The sequence below is a fragment of the Protopterus annectens genome, chromosome 5.part1 (assembly GCF_019279795.1).
Source record: "Protopterus annectens isolate FY-2018-M chromosome 5.part1, PAN1.0, whole genome shotgun sequence".
NCBI lineage: Eukaryota > Metazoa > Chordata > Ceratodontiformes > Protopteridae > Protopterus > Protopterus annectens.
The window spans coordinates 529,218,330-529,237,799 of NC_056736.1; the positions used below are offsets into that span (position 1 = coordinate 529,218,330).

General features: G+C 43.1%; 1 protein-coding gene across 1 annotated transcript in view; it reads right to left on the reverse strand.

Moving 5' to 3' along the window:
• ATP6V1A (ATPase H+ transporting V1 subunit A) overlaps positions 1-19,470 on the reverse strand; it is a 449,992-nt gene that overhangs the window by 205,966 nt on the left and 224,556 nt on the right. The window contains exon 9 of the mRNA XM_044072828.1: positions 18,482-18,546. Within this exon, the coding sequence (XP_043928763.1) occupies positions 18,482-18,546 (65 nt within the window). The remainder of the gene's footprint in view (positions 1-18,481; positions 18,547-19,470) is intronic.

Genomic DNA, 19,470 nt, shown 5'->3' on the forward strand with positions numbered 1-19,470 from the left:
ACAGGCTAAGGGTTTAATAGGGTGTGAGCGAATTGTAGTTGGGAAAGAAGTTTGGGAACTCCAGCCCTTGAGGTTGTTTTAAAGTGAGGCAGTGATAGATTTGCCAGCAATCAACCATACAAATCCAAACTATGTTGTTATAGGTTTGTTCCAGTTCAGTTGTTAAGGAGGATTGTAGAGATGTGAGTACTGGAGAGGCATACAAAAGACAGGGTAGGAGGAAAGCCTGTGCCAGAGAGGGTTTAGAGTTAAAGGCTAGGAATTTTGAGTTTCTATTGAATAGATCCATTTTTTTATTTTTCTTTGTAATACAATGTTGTATATGGAGGTCAAATTTAAATTGGTCATTGATTACAATACCAAGAAGTTTAATGTGAGAGTCAGCTTTGATAAGGGTATTGTCATGTAATGAGATGAGATGATAAAGGAGATTTTATGGTGGGAGAGGGATTTAGGGAGGAAAAGGAGGATTTTTTTTTTTTGGAGTTAAGGATGAGCTGGTTGCCAGTTAGCCATTGTTCGATGTTGTGATATGTGTTTTGAGTGATAAAATGGAGAAGAGATGTCATCAGAGCAGGAGATAAGGGTAGAGCTGTCTGTATATTATATCAAGGAGGAGGTGGTGAAGGAAGAGTGGAGATTGTTTCTGAAGAGAAGAGGTCCCAAAATGGATCCCTGAGGGACACCAGTCTGGATGGGTAAGAATGGGGAGCAGATGGAAAGCCACCTGACTGACTGAACCCTATTGGAAAGGTAGTTTGAGAAACCAGAGAATAGCAAAGGAGGAGAGATTGAGGTCAGCTTGTTTAGTTAGTAATTTACAGTGTGAGACTGTCAAAAGCTTTTGAGAAGTCGAGAAAAAGACATGAGACCAGAAGGTTTTTGTCTCAGACTTCTGCAACAGTGTGTGAAAGAGAATGGCGGTGGATTTGCTATGGTTTGGCCTACAGCCATGTTGAGTAGGTGTCAGAAGGTTTTAGTCTATTTAGGCAGTTAAGAAGTTGATTGTGCATGCGTTTTTCTAGAATTTTAGAGTGGTGAGAGAATGGCTATGCATCTATAACTTGATGGATCTGTGGATCATTGTTTTAGTTTAAGTAGAAGAGGATCATTGTTTTAGTTTAAGTAGAAGATAGTTTAGGTAGGCAGTATGAACAGGTTGAGAGAGAGAAAGGGGTGGCACTGGTGGAGTTATAACAGGTGGGTGGAAGATTATTACTTTGGTCAGTGTGAATAGGTTTATGAATAGATTCAATGAAATGAGAGTTAAGTAGAGTAGTGTTTTGTTTTTTTTGTTTTTTTTGAGTAGTATTGTTTGGATAGGGGTTAGGGGTAGTGGGTCTTCCAGGGTGCAGGATCCTGTCAATGGTACACAAGAATTCTTTTGGGTTAGAGTTCTGGGTGAATTGGACCTCATAGTAAAATTTTTTCGTCTGAGGTCTTTATATTTTTGGAGTAATGCAGAGGATTTGGTTTTTAGACACATTTTCCAAGTGCTATCCTTTTTTTCATAAGAGTGAGGATGTCAGAGAGCAAAGGGATATAGGTTGCTTTAATCCTAACTTTCCTAAGTGGTGCTAGAGTGTCAAGGACATAAAGGAAAATATGGCTGAATTCTAGAACTGCAATATTGAAAGGAAAGTTTTTGAATCTGGACCAGTTAATGGATGAGAGCAGATTACTGAAAGCTTGGACATCAAAGGAGAAGAGGATGCAATGGTCTGTGCAAAGTTAGGCTTTGGGTATATGTAAGGAGTTCCTATGTACAAAAATGAGGAGGTGGTCACTTAAGGAGTCAGGGAATGTACCAGGGTTTTAGTATAGGTTTGAATCAAAGGCAAGGATCCAATTTAGGATGATGCTATTACTGTTGCTTTTATTAAAGTAAGTGGGCAAGGTAATGAGTTGGTGGAAGCCGTGGAGACTGATGTTAAGATCCGGAGAGGTGGTTGATAGTTTTTGCCAATCAATGGTGACATCTCCGAGTACAATAGTCTCATAGGGGATGTGGGCAGAGATCCATGAAAGGATAGGATCAAGGACAGGAGTACTATTTTCTGGTGAAATATAGATGGCTGCAATAACAAATTCCTTTTCTGTGTTGAGGTGACAGTTTAGGATAAGTAGCTCAGCTGGGTGAACATTTGGGAGAGCAAATGACATGGGGGTATGTTGAGTTGCTCAGAGTACATTACTGCAACTCCTCCCTCTTTTTTTGGAGATTCTATCTAGACAATAAATGTTGTAGTGGGGAAGTTAGGATTTCTGAGTTAGAGATATGTGGTTTTAGCCATGCTTTGATAGGGCTAGGATATGTGGAGAGCACAGGGTGATCCAAGAATGTAGCTCTTTAATTTTATTCAGTAGACTTTGCAAGTTTATCGAGTAGATAGTGAAGTGTTTGGTAGCAGAGGGGGTGGGGAGGTGGCTGGTGACAAGTGAGTGGAAGTTTAGTGGTGGAATGAGTGGGGGGTGGGAGGGCCTGGAATGGGGTGCATGTCCCCAATCAAGTAGAAGCAGTATTAGTGAAGTGGGTTTGGGGTGGTAGTAGTAAAGGGTGAGTGATTTGTGTTTGGGTTTAGCTTGGATTGGAGATAGTGAGAATATTTTGAGTTTAAGGAGTTGTATACTGGTGCTATTATACAGGAAAGGCGAGATTAAGAAGGGTAGTAGTATGTTTGTATTAGTTGTGGGAAGACTAAATGTAGGGGATGGTTGTAGATAATTCAGTTGTATGTGGTAGGAAGTTAGCAATGAGAAATAGAATACCAGGGGCTTATGAGGTAGAGGTAGAGTTGAGGCATGATTGGGAAGAGTTAAGAGGAGAAATAAGTAGCAAGTGTGAAGGAGAAATGGAGGTTGTGTGTTTCTTTAGGGATTGTGCTAGTGAGGAGAATAAGGAAGATGGAGAGAGGGAAATTATAGCATGAAAGAGAATAAAAGGAAGACAGATGGAGCTGTTTAAGATAAGTAGGTCGGTAAGTAATTAGAGGAATGAGGGAGGGGGAGTAGGTGAGAGGGAGGGATTTAGATTGGGTGGAGAAATGTGTGATTGGTTAGGGGCTGGTGTTAAATCTAAGCAAAGTGGGAGTGGATGGGAATGGGGGTAGGGGTAAGGGAAAGTACAGTTTTGTACCTACCATAAATGTAGATGTTAGAGTGTCTTCACTGCTGCAGTCATTACACTTGGGTTATCCTGCCATCAGGCAGGCCAGTAGTCGGCCTGAGTTCCAAAGTCTTGGTCCGGCGTCGGTTGCCATCGCCTCTTCCCTGACGTCAGCACGCCAGGGGTATACAAGAAGCAGCCAACGCCATTTTCTTCAGTTTTTCTTGCCCCAGATGTCAGGTGCCCCCAAAAATGGTAGGCAATACATATTGCTAATAAAACATACAAAAAATGGTTAAAAATAAAACCTTCAGTAACCAGCAAATACACCACATAGGTAGTATGGGTTAGTCCCAGATAAGAAAGAGGGGCTGGCGGGTGGGTAACCTGGACTGCAGCAGTGAAGACACTCGAACATCTACATTTATGGTAGGTACAAAACTGTACTATGTTCATCGTGTTTCACTGCTGCAGTCATTACACTTGCGTAGAATCCCAAAGCTGAGTTTGGGTGGCTGGTTCTATAGAGGATTTGGTGTGGCTCTGAAGCCCTGCAGCACTGCAGTGGCAAAGCCAGCTTTGGATCTAGAATAAAGAGGCAAATGGTAATGCTTGGTAAAGGTGTGCACTGAACTCCAAGTTGCAGCTTCCAAGATATCTTTGGTAGGTACTCCTCTAAGGTAGGCAGTAGAAGAGGCAGTAGCCCTGGTGGAATGTGATCTAATATTACTAGGTACAGGTTTCCCATGTTGTGTGTAGCAGAACCAGATACAGTGTCCTATCCACTTTGAAATGGTCTGCTTTGAAATAGCCTTTCCCTGTGATCCTGCAACATATGATACAAACAATTGTTCAGATTTTCTGAAAGCTTTTGTTTTGTCCAAGTAGAAGTGCAATTGCCTGTGCATGTCCAAGGAATGTAGAAGTCTCTCCCCTTTATTCTGGGGATTCGGATAAAATGTTGGCAAGTGAATAGTTTGATTAAGAGCCACACTGGATACCACCTTAGGTATAAAGGTAGGGTTTGTTCTTAAAGAAACCCTGTCTTGGTGGAAAATGATAAAAGGCTCCACTGCCATTAGTGCCTGCAGTTCTGAGGCTCTTTGTGCTGAGGTTATTGCCAGAAGCAGAACAGTTTTCCATGATATACATTTTAACTCTGCTGAATTGGCTGGTTCAAAAGGAGGCAAAGTGAGCTTTTCCAAGACTAAATTGAGGTCCTAAGTTGGTGTTGGTGCTCTCCGGGGTGGTCTTATGTTTTTAGCCCCTCTGAGGTACTGCTTTAGCAATGGGTGAGAGAAAATAGGAGGATCTGTGTTGTAATGAGCCGAGATGGCAGAAGCGTGAATCTTAATGGATGAGAAGGATAGTCCTTTGTCCAGCATCTCAGTCAAGTATTGTAGTATCTGAGGAATGTTAGGGACCAGAGGATGGTTCCAGGCACAGAATCTCTTCCACTTTTCTGAGTGAGATTTCCTGGTGCTAGGCCTCCTGGCCTCCAAAATGACATCCATAAAGTACAGTTTTGTACCTACCATAAATGTAGATGTTAGAGTGCTCATACAGCTGCAGTCATCACACTTGGGTTATCCCTACCATCAGGCGGGTCCTCGGTCGGCCAAATTCCAAATTCTAGGTCCGGCATTGGTTGTCATCGCTTCTTCCCTGATGTCAGTGCGGCAGGGGTATAAAAGAGGCAGCCAATGCCATTTTCTTCAGTTTTTCTTGCCCCAGATGTCAGGTGCCCCCAGAAAGAAAGGCAAAACATGATATTATGCAAACATACAAAGTAGATAAATCAAAACAGTAGTTGCAAGCAAATACACCAAAGGAATACCCCAAAGAGGTTGTATGTTAAAGGTGTTTGTCATAAGCCCTGTCCTAAGAGGGGAAGGAGGGAGGGTAACCTGGACTGCAGCTGTATGAGCACTCAAACATCTACATTTATGGTAGGTACAAAACTGTACTATGTTCATCGTGCATACAGCTGCAGTCATCACACTTGGGTAGAATCCCAAAGTTAAGTAAGGGTGGCAGGTACTAAGTGGAATTAGGAGGGGCTAGGATGCCCTGAAGGACTGCTGTGGCAAAGCCCGCTCTAGATTTTGAGTATAGTGGAAGGTGGTAGTGCTTGGAGAAAGTGTGCACTGAACTCCAAGTAGCTGCTTCCAAAATGTCCTTGGTAGGGACCCCCTGAGGAAAGCTGCAGAGGTAGCTGTAGCCCTGGTGGAGTGGGATCTGATGTATACAGGCACTGATTTTCCATGAAATGAATAACAAAAGCGTATACAGTGGGCTATCCATTTTGTAATAGTCTGTTTGGAAATAGCCTTTCCTTGAGCCTTGAGCACCTGTAGCATAGGACACAAAGAGCTGCTCAGATTTCCTGAATGACTTTGTTCTGTCCAAGTAATAACAAAGTTGTCTGTGAATGTCCAAGGAATGTAGTAGCCTCTCTCCTTTGTTCTGTGGATTTGGATAAAAGGTAGGTAAATGAATAGTCTGATTCAGAGCTACATTGGATACTACCTTTGGCATGAAGGTAGGGTTGGTTCATAAGGAAACCCTGTCCTGATGGAAAATGATGAATGGCTGCACAGCCATGAGGGTCTGTAGCTCTGAAACCCTGCGTGCTGAGGTAATAGCCAGAAGGAAGGCTGTTTTCCACGACAAGTATTGTAGCTCTGTTGAAGAAGCTGGTTCAAAAGGAGGCAGGGTCAGCTTTTCCAATACAAAGTTGAGGTCCCAAGCTGGGGCCGGTGGTTTCCGTGGAGGGTTTATATTTTTTGCCCCTCTGAGGAACTGCCTTAATAGAGGATGTGAGAATAAAGGAGGATCTGTATTGTATTGTGCTGAAATGGCTGAAGCATGGATCTTGGAGGAGAAGGAAAGGCCACTGTTTAACATCTCAGCTAGGTACTGTAAAATTTGAGGTATATTTATTACCCAAGGATTCTGGCCCTTTTCTTGATTCCAGGAACAAAATCGTTTCCATTTGGTGGAGTAGGTTTTTCTAGTAGAGGGTCTCCTGGCCTCCAGAATAACATCCTGCACCTCCTTGGAGAGGAGAGTCTTTTGGATAATTAAGGTATTCTCCATGCAGCTAGATTTAAGGTTTTGAGCTGGCTGTGAAGGGTTTTGTAGTTGTGTTGGGACAACAGAAGAGGAACTAGAGGTAGGATCCATGGTGGTGAGTGTGACAGGCTCTTTAGGAGGGGATACCAGTGTTGTCGTGGCCAGTCTGGAGCAATGAGAATCATTTGTGGCCTCTCTGCTCTGGTTTTTAATAGAACTTTGGTCAGTAGAGGTAGAGGTGGGAAGGCATAGACTGTCGATGTTGTCCAATTGAAAGAGAGTGCATCCACTTTCCAGGCCTATGTATGATAGGTCCTTGAACAGAATTTCTCCAACTGGTAATTTCTGTGAGTAGAAAATAGATCTATGTCTGGCTGTCCCCATGCCCGAGTTATCTTTGAGAAGACTTGAGGATGCAACTTTCATTCGTGTGGGTCTGTCATATTTCTGCTCAAGATGTCTGCCAGTGTGTTTTCCTTCCCTGGCAGGAACTGTGTCTGTAGTTGAATTTGTAATTCCAGTGCTGTGTTCCACAGGGTCATAGCTTGCCTGCATAGGGGGTATGAATGAGTCCCCCCCTGTTTATGTACCACATGACTGTGGTGTTGTCTGTCCTTATTAATAGCTGGCCTGGATGCAGTAGGTCTTTGAAGGTCATAAGAGCATTTTGCACAGCTAGCATCTCCTTTTGGTTGATGTGTAGGTGCTTCTCTTTTTGGGACCATTTTCCCCGAATGCACTGATCTGCCATTGTGCTCCCCAGGCGTAGTCTGAGGCGTCTGTTGTGATGATTTGAGTTGCTTGAGGTAAACAGAAAGGGAGACCTGTGTTTCTTTGGCATGCTTGAGCCCACCACAAAAATTCCTTTTGAAGGCATGGAATGAGTGGTATAATTGTTTCCAAGCTGTGGCTGTGTTGAGACCATAAGTTTTTTAGGTACCATTGTAGTTTCCTCATATGCAGCTTTGCACATGGTATTAGTAGGATGCAAGATGCCATGAACCCCAGAGCCTGCAGGACTTTCCTTGCAGTTAGTCTGGTTAAAGTTGCCATTTTGTTGAAGTATTGAGACAGTTGCCCTTGTTTGTCTGGCGTGAGGAAGGCCATCTGGGTTCTTGTATTTAAGCTGGCATCTGTTGAGAAGGTATTAGTTTTGATTTCTTTTTGTTCACTGTGTAACCCAGGTAGTTTAATAGTTTTATTACAAACGCCAGATGCTGCAATAGAATGTTCTTGCTGTCCGCTTGGATGAGGCAGTCGTCCAGATATGGGTAGATTTGTATTCCTTGTTGTCTGCAGAAGGCAATTACTGATGCCAGGCATTTCGTAAACACTCTGGGCGCAGTAGATAAGCCAAAGGGCAATGCAGAGAATTGGTAATGGGTTGAACCTGCAAGAAATCTGAGGCATCTTCTGCAATCTTGTCTGATAGGGACATGCAGGTATGCCTCCTTGAGGTCCAACGTTACCAGCCAAGACTCCTTGCCCAGCATGGGAAGAAGCTGCTGTAATGTGAGCATCTTGAATTTTGGTACCTCTAGATATGTGTTTAGAATAGCTAGGTCTAAGATGGGTCTCCAATCTTTGTCCTTCCTTGGTACCAGAAATAGTCTTGAGTAAAAACCTTGACCTTGTTCTTTTGCAGGTACCTCTTGAATAGCTTTCATATCCATGAGAGTGGAAATTTGTCTTTATGCCTCTGCCCTTTGATTTTGTGGCAGGTTTGGCATGCCTCTCATTTTCAGAAGGGTGTGAAAGTGGAACCTGTAGCCTCTGTCTATGATATCCAGAATCCATTTGTCTTTTGTAACAGTGTGCCAGTTTTTTGAAAATAAGGCCAGTTTTCTGCCCAAAGGTGCTGCCATTATAGCTTTGTTTGGCAGACATAGGGGAAATCATTGTGTCTGTTTTCTAAATGACTGTGGTCCATCTTCTCCACCTCTTGGGGTTGGTGCTTGCCACTGTCTAGCTCTGTAAGATCCTTGAGGTTGTCCTCTACCCCTTGGGCGTCTGTATCTGCCCCTTTGGAGTCTGTCCGTGGCTGGAAAGGACCAATTTTTTGAAGGCCAGTTTCTGCTGAAGCGTGGAGGTTGCACCTGCAAGAAATCTTTAACTGTTTGCATAGATTTCGCTTTTTCCTCCATTTTCTTTAGTACCTCCTCAGCTTTAACACCGAACAATACATCTTTTTGAAGTGGTGCATCTAATAACTTTGCTTTGACATGATCTGGTAAGGCTTGCTCTTTGAGCCAAGCATGTCTACGTATGACAGATCCAGTGACAGCAGCTCTACATGAGGCCTCTAAAGCATCAAAACCACACTGCAAGGTATGTTTCCCCACTTGCTCTGCTCCATGCAACAAATCCGGCAAATCTTTCAAATCTGGTTGTTCTGTTTGTGTCACTTTGCTTTTCAGCTGAGATAACAAGAACTGTTGGTACTTTAACATATGAAATTGACAGTTTAATGCCCTCATGGTTAAAGTGGCTGATGTATACACCTTTTTCCCCCACCTTTCTAATGCTCTGGAATCTCTCTCTGAAGGTAAAGGGTTTTTAGCAGTAGAGGCCTTAATCCCCTTGGGACCCTGTGAAATTGTTTCTGGGTCAGCAGTATGGCTTTTATAAAGGAACTGGTGAGAATCAGGAACCCGGTAATATCTGTCTGGTTTAACAGGGGCTGGAGGTAGAGGGTCTGGATTAAGACTGGCTTCTGCATACACATCATCCAAAATATCTAAAACAGGAGGGATAGCCAGGGGCCTATGCTGGGGGAGCAGTAGAAATTCCCTGAGCCTTTTCTTGGAATCTGAGTAATCTTGGCCTTCCCAGTGGAAGTGCTCTCAATGTATGCAGGGTTTCCCCAAAAGAGTAGTCCTCAGGAGGGGGGAGACTGAGGGAATAGACTCCTCAGCATCAGAGTCTTCAAAAGGGGAATAGGCGTAATCCTGGTCCTCAGAATGGTCTGAGGTAATAGAAGCCTGGTCTGAGGAAGGGTAGTCTTCCTCCAACCTGGGTCTTTTGTCTGAGGGGGGTTGAGAACCCCTGATGAGAGTTATCAAATCCTCAGCCATTTTAAGCATCTGTTTTTTAGGCATGGGGCCTTGAGAGGAGGTCTGAGGACCCTGTTTTTTAGTTTTCATTGCAGCTTTAGATTTAGTGAAGGATTTAATAGAAAAGGTGGTAGGCCTGAAGATGCCTTCAGAAATGGCAGGCCTCGCTAAATTTTCGGTTACCCCGCCAAGAGTGGCGTCAGTATCTGCAGTGGGAATGGAGACAGAGGAACCTGCGACCTTGGGTACTGAAGTCACCGGTAAAATAGTTTCATCGGTAGTCAGGGGCTGCGTAGGCGCCTCGCTGAGAACCGGAGAACCAGTAGTTGGCCTAAGCGTCGTCTCAGTACTCGGTGCAGGCCTCGGATGTCGGTCCTTATCCTTGCGTCTTTTGCCTAAAACTGGCGTCGGTGTATCCGACATGATATAATTAAATTTTTTGCCAAAATAATGAAGGGCGAACTCCGCCCGGCGCTTAATAGTGCGCTTGTTAAACCTAGCACAAAAACGGCAGGCCGAGACGTCGTGGTCTGGCCCTAAGCAAGGTATACAGAAAGAGTGAAAATCCTTATGCGGTATTTGCTTCCCACAAGAAATGCAATTATTAACTTTGTCTGACATCGGTCTGAGGCAAGAAAAGTTTCCCCAACGGGGTACTTAGCTTTAAAGAAGACTTCGGCTGAAATACTGTTCGTAAATCTCAGGAGCTGGCCGACCGGCACTTGCGAACTGCTTCTGCTTCGGGCACCGCGCGGCAAGAAAGACTGAAGAAAATGGTGTCGGCTGCCTCTTTTATACCCCTGCCACACTGACGTCAGGGAAGAAGCGACGACAACTGACGACGGACCTAGACTTTGGAATTCGGCCGACCGATGACCCGCCTGACGGTAGGATAACCCAAGTGTGATGACTGCAGCTGTATGCACGATGAACATCAGCTTTAGAGAGAGAAGTTGTCTGTTTGGCTAATGAAGCTGCCATGCAGCCAGGTTTAAGGTTTTGAGCTGACTGTGCAGTATCTGATTGTTTTGCTGAGTCAGAAGGTGTGGAATTTGAGGCAAAATCCAAGGTGGGCCTTGAGCTAAGTTCTTTAAGAATGGGTACCAATGTTGGCGTGGCCAGTCTGGAGCAATCAGAATCATCTGTGGTTTTTCTTGTCTGGCTTTTAGGAGTACCTTTGTAAGGAGAGGCAGAGGTGGGAAAGCATAAACATTTAGGCTTTTCCAGCTGAACGAAAGAGCATCCACTTTCCATGCTTGTGTGTGATAAGTCCTTGTGCAGAATTTTTGTAATTGGTAATTCAGTGGTGAGGCAAAAAGACCTATATCTGGGCACCCCCATCTGTGCATTATCATGCTGAAGACTTGTGGATTTAGTTTCCACTCGTGAGGATCCATGATGTTTCTGCTTAAGTCGTCTGCCAGAGTGTTTTTCTTTCCTGGCAGGAATTGTGCTTGCAGATGAACTTGGTAGGTTAGAGCTGTGTTCCACAAGGTCATGGCTTGTCTAGATAGGGGGTAAGAATGAGTGACCCCTTGTTTGTTTATGTACCACATTACAGTGGTGTTGTCTGTCTTTAATAGTAATTGTCCTGTATGCAGAAGATCCTTGAAAGCTGTAAGGGCATTTTTTTACAGCCAACATCTCTTTTTGATTGATGTGAAGATTTGGTCTATGGTCCATTTGCCCTGAATACATTTTCCTGCCATGTGTGCTCCCCAGGCGTAATCAGAGGCGTCTGTTAAAATCTGCCTGGCTGTGGGAAGAGTGAAAGGCTGACCCTTGTTGAGGTGACATGCCTGTGCCCACCATTGAAACTCCTGTTGTAGGCAGAGAATTAGTGATATTACTGTCTCCAAGCTGTGAGAATGTTGAGACCAAACACTTTTTAGGTACCACTGTAATTTCCTCATATGCAATCTTGCATATGGAAATAGTATGCAGGATGCCATGAATCCCAAGGCCTGCAGAATTTTTCTTGCAGGGAGTTGGGACTTTGTTGCCATCAATTGAAAATACTGAGTCAGTTCTCCTTGTTTGTCTGGCGTGAGATAAGCCATCTGGGCCGTTGTATTTAAGCTGGCACCCAGGAATATTATCTCTTAAGAGGGCACTAGTTTTGATTTCTTTTAGTTTACTGTGTACCCTAGGCAACTTAATAATCTTTTTATGAACGCCAGATGCTGTAGAAGAATGCCCTTGCTCTCTGCCTGAATCAGGCAGTCGTCCAGATATGGATATATCGGAATTCCTTTTTGTCTGCAAAATGCAATTACTGGTGCCAGGCACTTGGTAAAGACCCTGGGCACAGTAGATAAGACAAAGGGCAGTGCAGAGAATTGGTAGTGCATTGAATCAGCTATGAATCTGAGGTATCTTCTGCAATTGTGTCTGATAGGGGCATGCAGGTATGCCTCTGAGGTCCAAAGTAACAAGCCAAGCTTTCTTGCCCAACATGGGAAGGAGCTGGTGTAGTTGTCAGCATTTTGAATTTCGGAACATCCAGGTAAGTATGTAGAGTGGAAAGGTCCAGAATGGGTCTCCAGGCTTTGTCCTTCCTGGGTACCAGGAAGAGTCTTGAGTAAAATCCTTGTCCTTTGTCCTGCTGTGGTACTTTTTGAATAGCTCATGTCCATGAGAGCTATAATTTGTTTTTGTGCCTCTGCCCATTGATTTTGTGGCAGGTCTGGCATTCCTTTTAGCCTTAGAAAAGTGTGAAAGTGGAACCTGTAACCTTGAGACACAATATTCAGCACCCATTTGTCTTGGGTGATTGCTTGGCAGTTTTGAGAAAAAAGTGCTAGTTTCCCCCCTAAGGGAGCTGCCAAAAGGAAAGAGTTTGGCACTGGAAGGGGGAAGTCATTGGGATTGTTTCCTGTAAGGTTGCGACTTATCCTCATCTTGTTTTGGGTTTGAAGCACCCCAGTGTTGTGGTCTGTAAGAGCCTTGTGGCTGAGATCTGCCTCTTGGGCATCTGTATCTGCCTCTTTGTGGCCTGACACTGGAAAGGACCAATTCTTTGTAGGCCAATTTCTGCTAAATCATGGTGGCTGTACCTATAAGAAATCCTTCAATGTTTGCATAGATTTTGCCTTATCCTCCATTTTCTTTAATACCTCTTCTGCCTTAATACCAAATAAATTATCTTGTTGCAAAGGAGCATCCAATAATTTTACCTTAACATGATCTGGTAAACTTTGTTCTTTTAACCAAGCATGTATTCGAATCACAGATCCTGTAACTGCTGCTCTACAAGAAACTTCTAATGAATCAAAACCACATTGCAAAGTATGCTTTCCCACTTGTTCAGCTGCATGCAATAAATCCTGCATTTCCTTATAATCAGGTTGTTCTGCATTTGTACTCATTTTCTGTTTTAATTGAGACAGTAAGTATTGTTGATATTTAATCATATGAATCTGGCAATTTAGAGCCCTCACTGCTAAAGTTGCAGAGGTGTAAACTTTCTTTCCCCATCTGTCTAATGCTCTAGAGTCCCTATCAGAGGGAACTGGATTCTTAGCCGTTGAAGCCTTAACCCCTTTGAGACCCTGGGAAGTAGTTTCGGGGTCAGCAACAGGGTTTTTATAAAGAAATTTGTGAGAGTCAGGGACTCTGTAGTATCTGTCTGGCTTGACTGGAGCTGGGGGTAAAGAATCAGGATTTAAACTAGATTCAGAGAACACATCATCCACAATGTCCAACACTGGCGGAATAGCAAGGGGCCTGTGCTGAGGCAGCAAAAGAAAGTCTCTGAGCCTTTTCTTGGATTCTGAGTAATCCTGGCCCTCCCAATGGAAATGCTCCCTCATGGTATGTACAGTTTCCCCAAAAGAATAATCCTCAGGAGGAGAGGCTGAAGGAATTGATTCTTCAGCATCAGAATCCTCATGGGTGGGGGGTAAAGAATATCCCTGGTCTGAAGAGGAATCAGAATATACTGAAACCTGGTCAGAGGAATCATAGTCTGTATCCTGCCTAGGCCTTTTATCAGGAGGGGGATGGGAACCCCTGATCAGAGTTATCAAGTCTTCAGCCATCTTGAGCATCTGTTTTTTAGGCATGGAGGCCTGTCCAGGTGAATGCTGTACTTGGCTTCTTTGTCTTTAATGTAGGCTTAGTCTTGGCTGTAGTTGCAATGGTAAGTTGAGTAGGCCTGAAAACACCATCACAGCGGCTCCGGACCCATCTGAAGGGTTAATCTCCGTTGGCCCAACACCTTGAGTATCCAGAGGCCTAGGCACCTCCACATGGGAGTCGGTCGCGGCCTGTGGTTCTGAGGTAGTGGGAGTCAGGGGCTGCGAAAGCACCTCACTGAAAACCAGTGAACCGGCGACTGACCTAGAAGAGGCTTTGTCATCAGTTTTGGGCCTCGGATGCCTTTCCTTATCTTTATCTTGCGTTTTTTGTGCATTCCGGTCGTCGGTTGTTCCACGTTTAATAGTGCGTTTGTTAAATCTAGCACAAAACTGACATCTAGTGACGTCGTGATCTGGGCCTAGGCATTGAATACAGTAACAATGAAAATCCTTATGAGGTATTTGCTTCCCACAAGAAATACAATTCGGTCTGAGGCAAGAAAAAATTTCCCCAACGGGGTACTTGGCTTTATTGAAGACTTCGGTTCTGAAATCGAATTTGAAATCTCAAGAGTCGGCCGACCGGCACTTGCGAACTGCTTTTGCTTCGGGCACCGCGCGGCAAGAAAGACTGAAAAAAAATGGCGTCGGCTGCTTCTTCTATACCCCTGGCACACTGACGTCAGGTAAGAGGCGACAGCAACCGATGTCGGACCAAGACTTTGGAACTCAGGCCGACTGCGGGCCCGCCTGATGGCAGGATAACCCAAGTGTAAAGACTGCAGCAGTGAAACACTATGAACATCAGAGTGAGCCCGAGCGAAGTGAGAGTGAACCGAGTGGGTTGGACCAGGTAAGTGTGAGTAGCGTGCCAAAACCCTATCAGTAAAGTTACAAAAGTTAACCACAGAAATATTGTATTACAAGCTAGGCAAGGTAGCCAGTATCTGGCCAAAACTGGCCTAACCACGGGAGTCTGAAAGGATAGGTTACAGTAAAAGGGGGATAGGGCTGAGATAACATGCTGCATGCTAGAGTTAAAATTAGCCAAGGATGAGGGACAATACAGGTTTTTGAGAGCAGAAAAGAGGGATAAATACCTAGAGTGAAAAAAACTAGGTAGAGTTGGTTGCTGGGGGGAGGTTAGTGAGAAGCTAGTACAAGAAAACATTACATAATTTGCATGGTGTATAGGTCTTTATTTTTCCAAAGTGTAGACAGGTGTTAGGGGAGCTGGTAGTTTGAAGGGAAGGAGCAAGAGAGGCTAGAAATGGAGTGGAGGGGTATGAGGAGCTGATGTACCGATTTAGATTTAATATCACTTTCACAGCAGCTACATACTTTCAACAGCAAAACTTATGTGATCTTTCAGGGTTTCTTGTTAGCAAAAAGCTTCAGTGCCGTGCGTTCAGCAGTATCGTCAGTGTTCTGTAGATTTGTGAGGCTGGGATGAGGGCAGGAGCAGAGTGGATAACAGCCTGTGAAAATGTAGAGAGATTGAAATTCAGTGAGAGAAAAGTGATTAAAAATAGTGCAGTACTGTCTACAGTGTATAGATACAGACACAGAAAAGGTGAAAGGAGACGTTAGTAGAGAATATGAGTAATGAAAAGAAAAAACAAGGACAGGCAATAACAGAAATACAGGGAAAGGAAGGAGACAAACCAAAATGGGGGGTTGGTTAGTTGAGACTTCAGTGGAGAGTTAAGTAGTGATGGAGGAGGAGAGGAATGGAGAAAGTCAAGGAAATAAAATAGCAATGATCACAATCAGCAAAGAAAACTCCAATCACATAACCATTTACACAAACGTAGAGCTAGGAAATAAGCTCTAATATAGTCTCACCATGAATTTGCTATATTAAAACCACCAACAGGCAGAAATAATCTGTTAATGTGATAACAGTACTTGTAAAACTTGCCAACCGAGAAACACAGTGAGATAGAGAAGTATACAAGCTAGCTGGCATGAACAGCATTATATTAACATTGGCACAGTAGCAAGGGAAAGGGAATGAAATGACAAATGTATCAGGCAGATGGTACTCGTTACAAGTTCAAAAGATAATCAACTAAAGTTACAAAGTAGATTTAAAGTTGCATCCAACAGTTATTTGATAGATCTGTGTTCAGCATTCTTTTCTATACCTATCCATCCTGAAAGTCAGTTTCTGTTTGCTTTTACTTGGGACAGCAGTATACATGTACAAGTTGCCACAAGGATACACTAAAGCTCCTTCATTATTTTCTCAAATTCTACAAAAAGATTTGGAAGATGTGACATTTCCAGGTGGATCTGTGCTATTGCAATATGTAGATGCTTTACTAATAGCATCTGATTCTTTTCAGCAGTGTCAGCAGGCTACCTTACATCTTTTAACTGTTCTTGCAGAAAAAGACACAAGACATCAAGAGAAAAATTACAGCTATGGTCTTCTCAGGTACATTATTTTGGTCATCTGACATCTGAGGGCAGCAGGCAGATGTTACCATCTCATATTGGGGCAATAGCTAAAGCCCCATGCCCAACTACTCAGCGTCAGCTTAGAGCTTTCTTGGGTGTAATAATATTGCAGACAGTGGATTTCTAACTATGCAGAAATTGCTAAACCTTTAACAAATCTTTTAAAACAGGATACACCAGAGCCCCTCCTTTGGGATACTGAAGAAAATTAATTTCAGAATTGAAAGCAGGTTTTAGCTACTGCCCCAGATTTAGAGTTACCAGATTATGGAAAGACTTCATTTTATTTTGTCATGAAAGAAATTAATTTGCTCATGGACTGCTTGCACAAAAACATGGGGACAACTATCATCCAATAGCTTATTATAGTACAGCACTTGATTCTGCTGCAAAAGGACTTCCACCATGCTTAAGAGCAGTAGCTGCTGCTGCTGCCACCACTCAGTCAATCTTGCACAATCACTGGTGCTCAGGCATAATCTCACAGTAGCTGTCCCTCATTCTGTATTATCTCTCTTACTTAAAATAAAAACTCAACCCCTCTTGACTGCATGTCTAACTAAATCTGAACTTACACTTTTCTGGTCCATATATTTCTCTCATACCCTGTCCTGTTCTAAATCCTGCATCTTTGTTACTTACTGCCGAGGATGGTGAAAAGCCTGATTGTGTATGCAACTAATTATCTGCTTTCTCCTATGAATGACTTGCACTCTTATATCCAATGCTGAACTGGACCTATTTGTGGATGGTTCCTGTGGAAGAGATCGAAATGGAAGTCTGGTAGCAGGAATATCAGTTTGCACCAATAATGTTGTTTTGCTTCAAACAAAGACTACAGGGCATAAATTCTGCCCAGGTAGCTGAGTTAGTGGCTGTACAAAAGGCTTGCAAGTTAGCCAAAGAAAGTTGCCAAGGTCTATACTGATGTTATGCTTTTGGTGTAGTACATTATTTTGAGAAACTTTGGAAGTAGGAACTCAGATTAAAAATTATTTTTTGTGAATGCTTTATCAGATTCTCTTTTGTTACCTAAACAAATCAGCAGTAGTTAAACGCAGTGCCCATCAAAAGGGCATAGATGCTGTTTCAAAGGGAAATAATTTGGCAAATCAAGCTAAGAAAAATGTAGAAGGACTTTGTGCAAATTTTCATGTGATGTTACTGCAAGACTAACAGTGATGATGTACTTAATTTTGAGAGTATAAGCTTTCCAAGCTGAAGCATCACAGGGAGAAGTTCAGAGGTGGCTTAAAGACAGATGCAGTAAATCAGACAATGGGTTATGGCAACATCTGGATGCCCAACTAGTGTTGCCTGCTTCCTTGCTACCTTGCCATGCAGGTAAGACAGCTTTATTTAATCAAATTACTCAAAGTTGGTATGCCCCTCATGTCTCTGATACTTCAGGATGTTAATAATTGTAAAGTATGCCTAAAACAAAATGTTAGCAAAAATGCAAACATTAGGGCTGCATGCTTACCACCACCTTGGGGATCTTTTGTAAATGTGCAGCCCAACTTTATCCGGATGCCAAAGGTCCTGTAGAATATGAACAGCCAAAGCATGTGTTTGAGGAAATTGAGTATGTGACAGTTTGTATGTATTAAAATATACTGTGAACTTTGAATGAACTCTGAACAACGAGAAAATACTGAAAAACAAGAGTCTGCCTGAAAGCAGGAAATGTGCCTTTTATGGAAGTGCATCCGATTTTCTTTCTCTGCCCAGAGATATGATGTGAATTGTCTTATGTTTACGGGTAAACCTTTGATTGGTTAATTGCCCTGTATAAGGATCTAATTGGTTCATTTTTATATTTTTGTACTGTCAGCAATATCACCAGTATATAAGCTTGTTTATTCCTTTGTTCTGGGAGTCTTCCTGGTGCTTTCCATGAGGCTCCCGCACGTGTGCACTGTAGATAATAAAAACCACTGAAAGAGAAAGAACTGTATTTGTCTTCATTTTCACAGTATTGTGTAACTTAACAATTGGTGCCGTTTACACGGATCTGAATTGAGAACAAGCTGCAGCAGTCAGGAAGTGGATTAAATACTGCTAATGAAAGGGGCCTATAACAGACTTATCTGTTTCTGCAGTGTTTCTTTCATCTCTCTGTATCTGCCTGTCTTAAAGATTTGACATTTTTTTATGCAGAAAATTATATGATTTCTCTCATTCAGTTGTTTTGAGGTAAGTGGCATGCATTTCTCTTCTGCTATTGAATGTGCAGTAAGAGTGGGTTAATACGGAAATACTGGCGACATACGTATGAAAGGAGGAATGATAGTGGGGTAACAAGACGTTTATATAATGCCTTAGCTAAACCTGTGTTAAACAAGTATAGCTTATTGAGTGAAAATGGGAGCGAGTGCGGGAAAAAGTGAGCCAGAAAGAGGTACACCAGCTGGTTATATGTTTTATTGTGTGTCCCGGGACAGTTGTATGTTTCTAAATCAGTGGATCGCCCTTACTAAAAATGACGGTGACCTTGCTTTTCCCGAAAATGGTAGTTTTAATAAAGATATATTGACTAATTTGCAAAAGAAATTAAAAAAGAAAGGAAGAATACCAGGGTTGTGCTGGGCAGCTTTTAATGATTGGATGCGTGAAGCTAAAGGAAGGGAAAAGGACTCAGTCGTCAGTAGTCTTAAGGACAGCCAAAAGAAAATAAAAGAGCAGATAAAGGAACTGCGGCATACTGCGAGTAATCTAGATGTAGCAAATGGTAAACGCTTAAAGGAACCACCCTTTAAGGGATTATATCCTGTACAAGAATTAAGTAAATTACAAATAACTGAATCATCTGAGGATGATAACCCCTGGTTCCCCCCACCCCCTATGGCTCCTCCACCGCAATATCAGCCTTCACAGGTTCAAGACGGAGCAGTGAGCTCCACAACAGAGGGCAAAGGCAGGCGGGGAGAAGAGCAGGCCGCACCCAGACTCTAGAAGCGGAGATCGGGCAATGGGAGGTCAGCCTAGCAAACTGCTTATAGAACAACCTGATCAAACAGATACAGGTAAACCATCACCTAGACTAACCCATTTGAAGACAAAAAAAACAGCAGAAAAGAAAAGCACAAATGCTTTTTGACCCTAGGTCTAGCCAGCCGAAAATATATCACAATAAAAAAGCCGTATATTTACACATGGGTAAATATTACAAACAATGCCCAATTGTGATTGAAGACCATGACGGCTACATTGGTCCAGACAAATCTAATCCAGATTCTGATTCTGAATCGGGTACTAGCCCATCAGATGGAGTATTCCCATTGAGAGAAGTCTGAAACCCAGCACATGCTAGGGATGCGGGACAACCGGCTACAGTAGTGGTACCTAGGGTGTGGTCAGCAGTTGATTTTCAAGCGATCACTAAATCACTTCCGCCTATTCGTAATAACCCAGTGAAGTTTCAACGCATATTGGCAGGACATATCTGTTTGCAAATTCCTACCATAGAAGAGGTTAGAGCTGTCCTCCAATACGCTGTCCCAGCTGATCTGATGTAACTTATCTGGGATCATGCTAATGTTCCTACCCCAATTCCGAAGCTCAACACACAAGGGGAGAATGGATTTGAAGCAGTTAAGCAATGTATAGTTGATACTATCACTGTAATAGTGCCACCTACCCCCAATTGGTCGAAAATTAAATCAGTCATACAGAAAGAGGATGAGCCTATAGA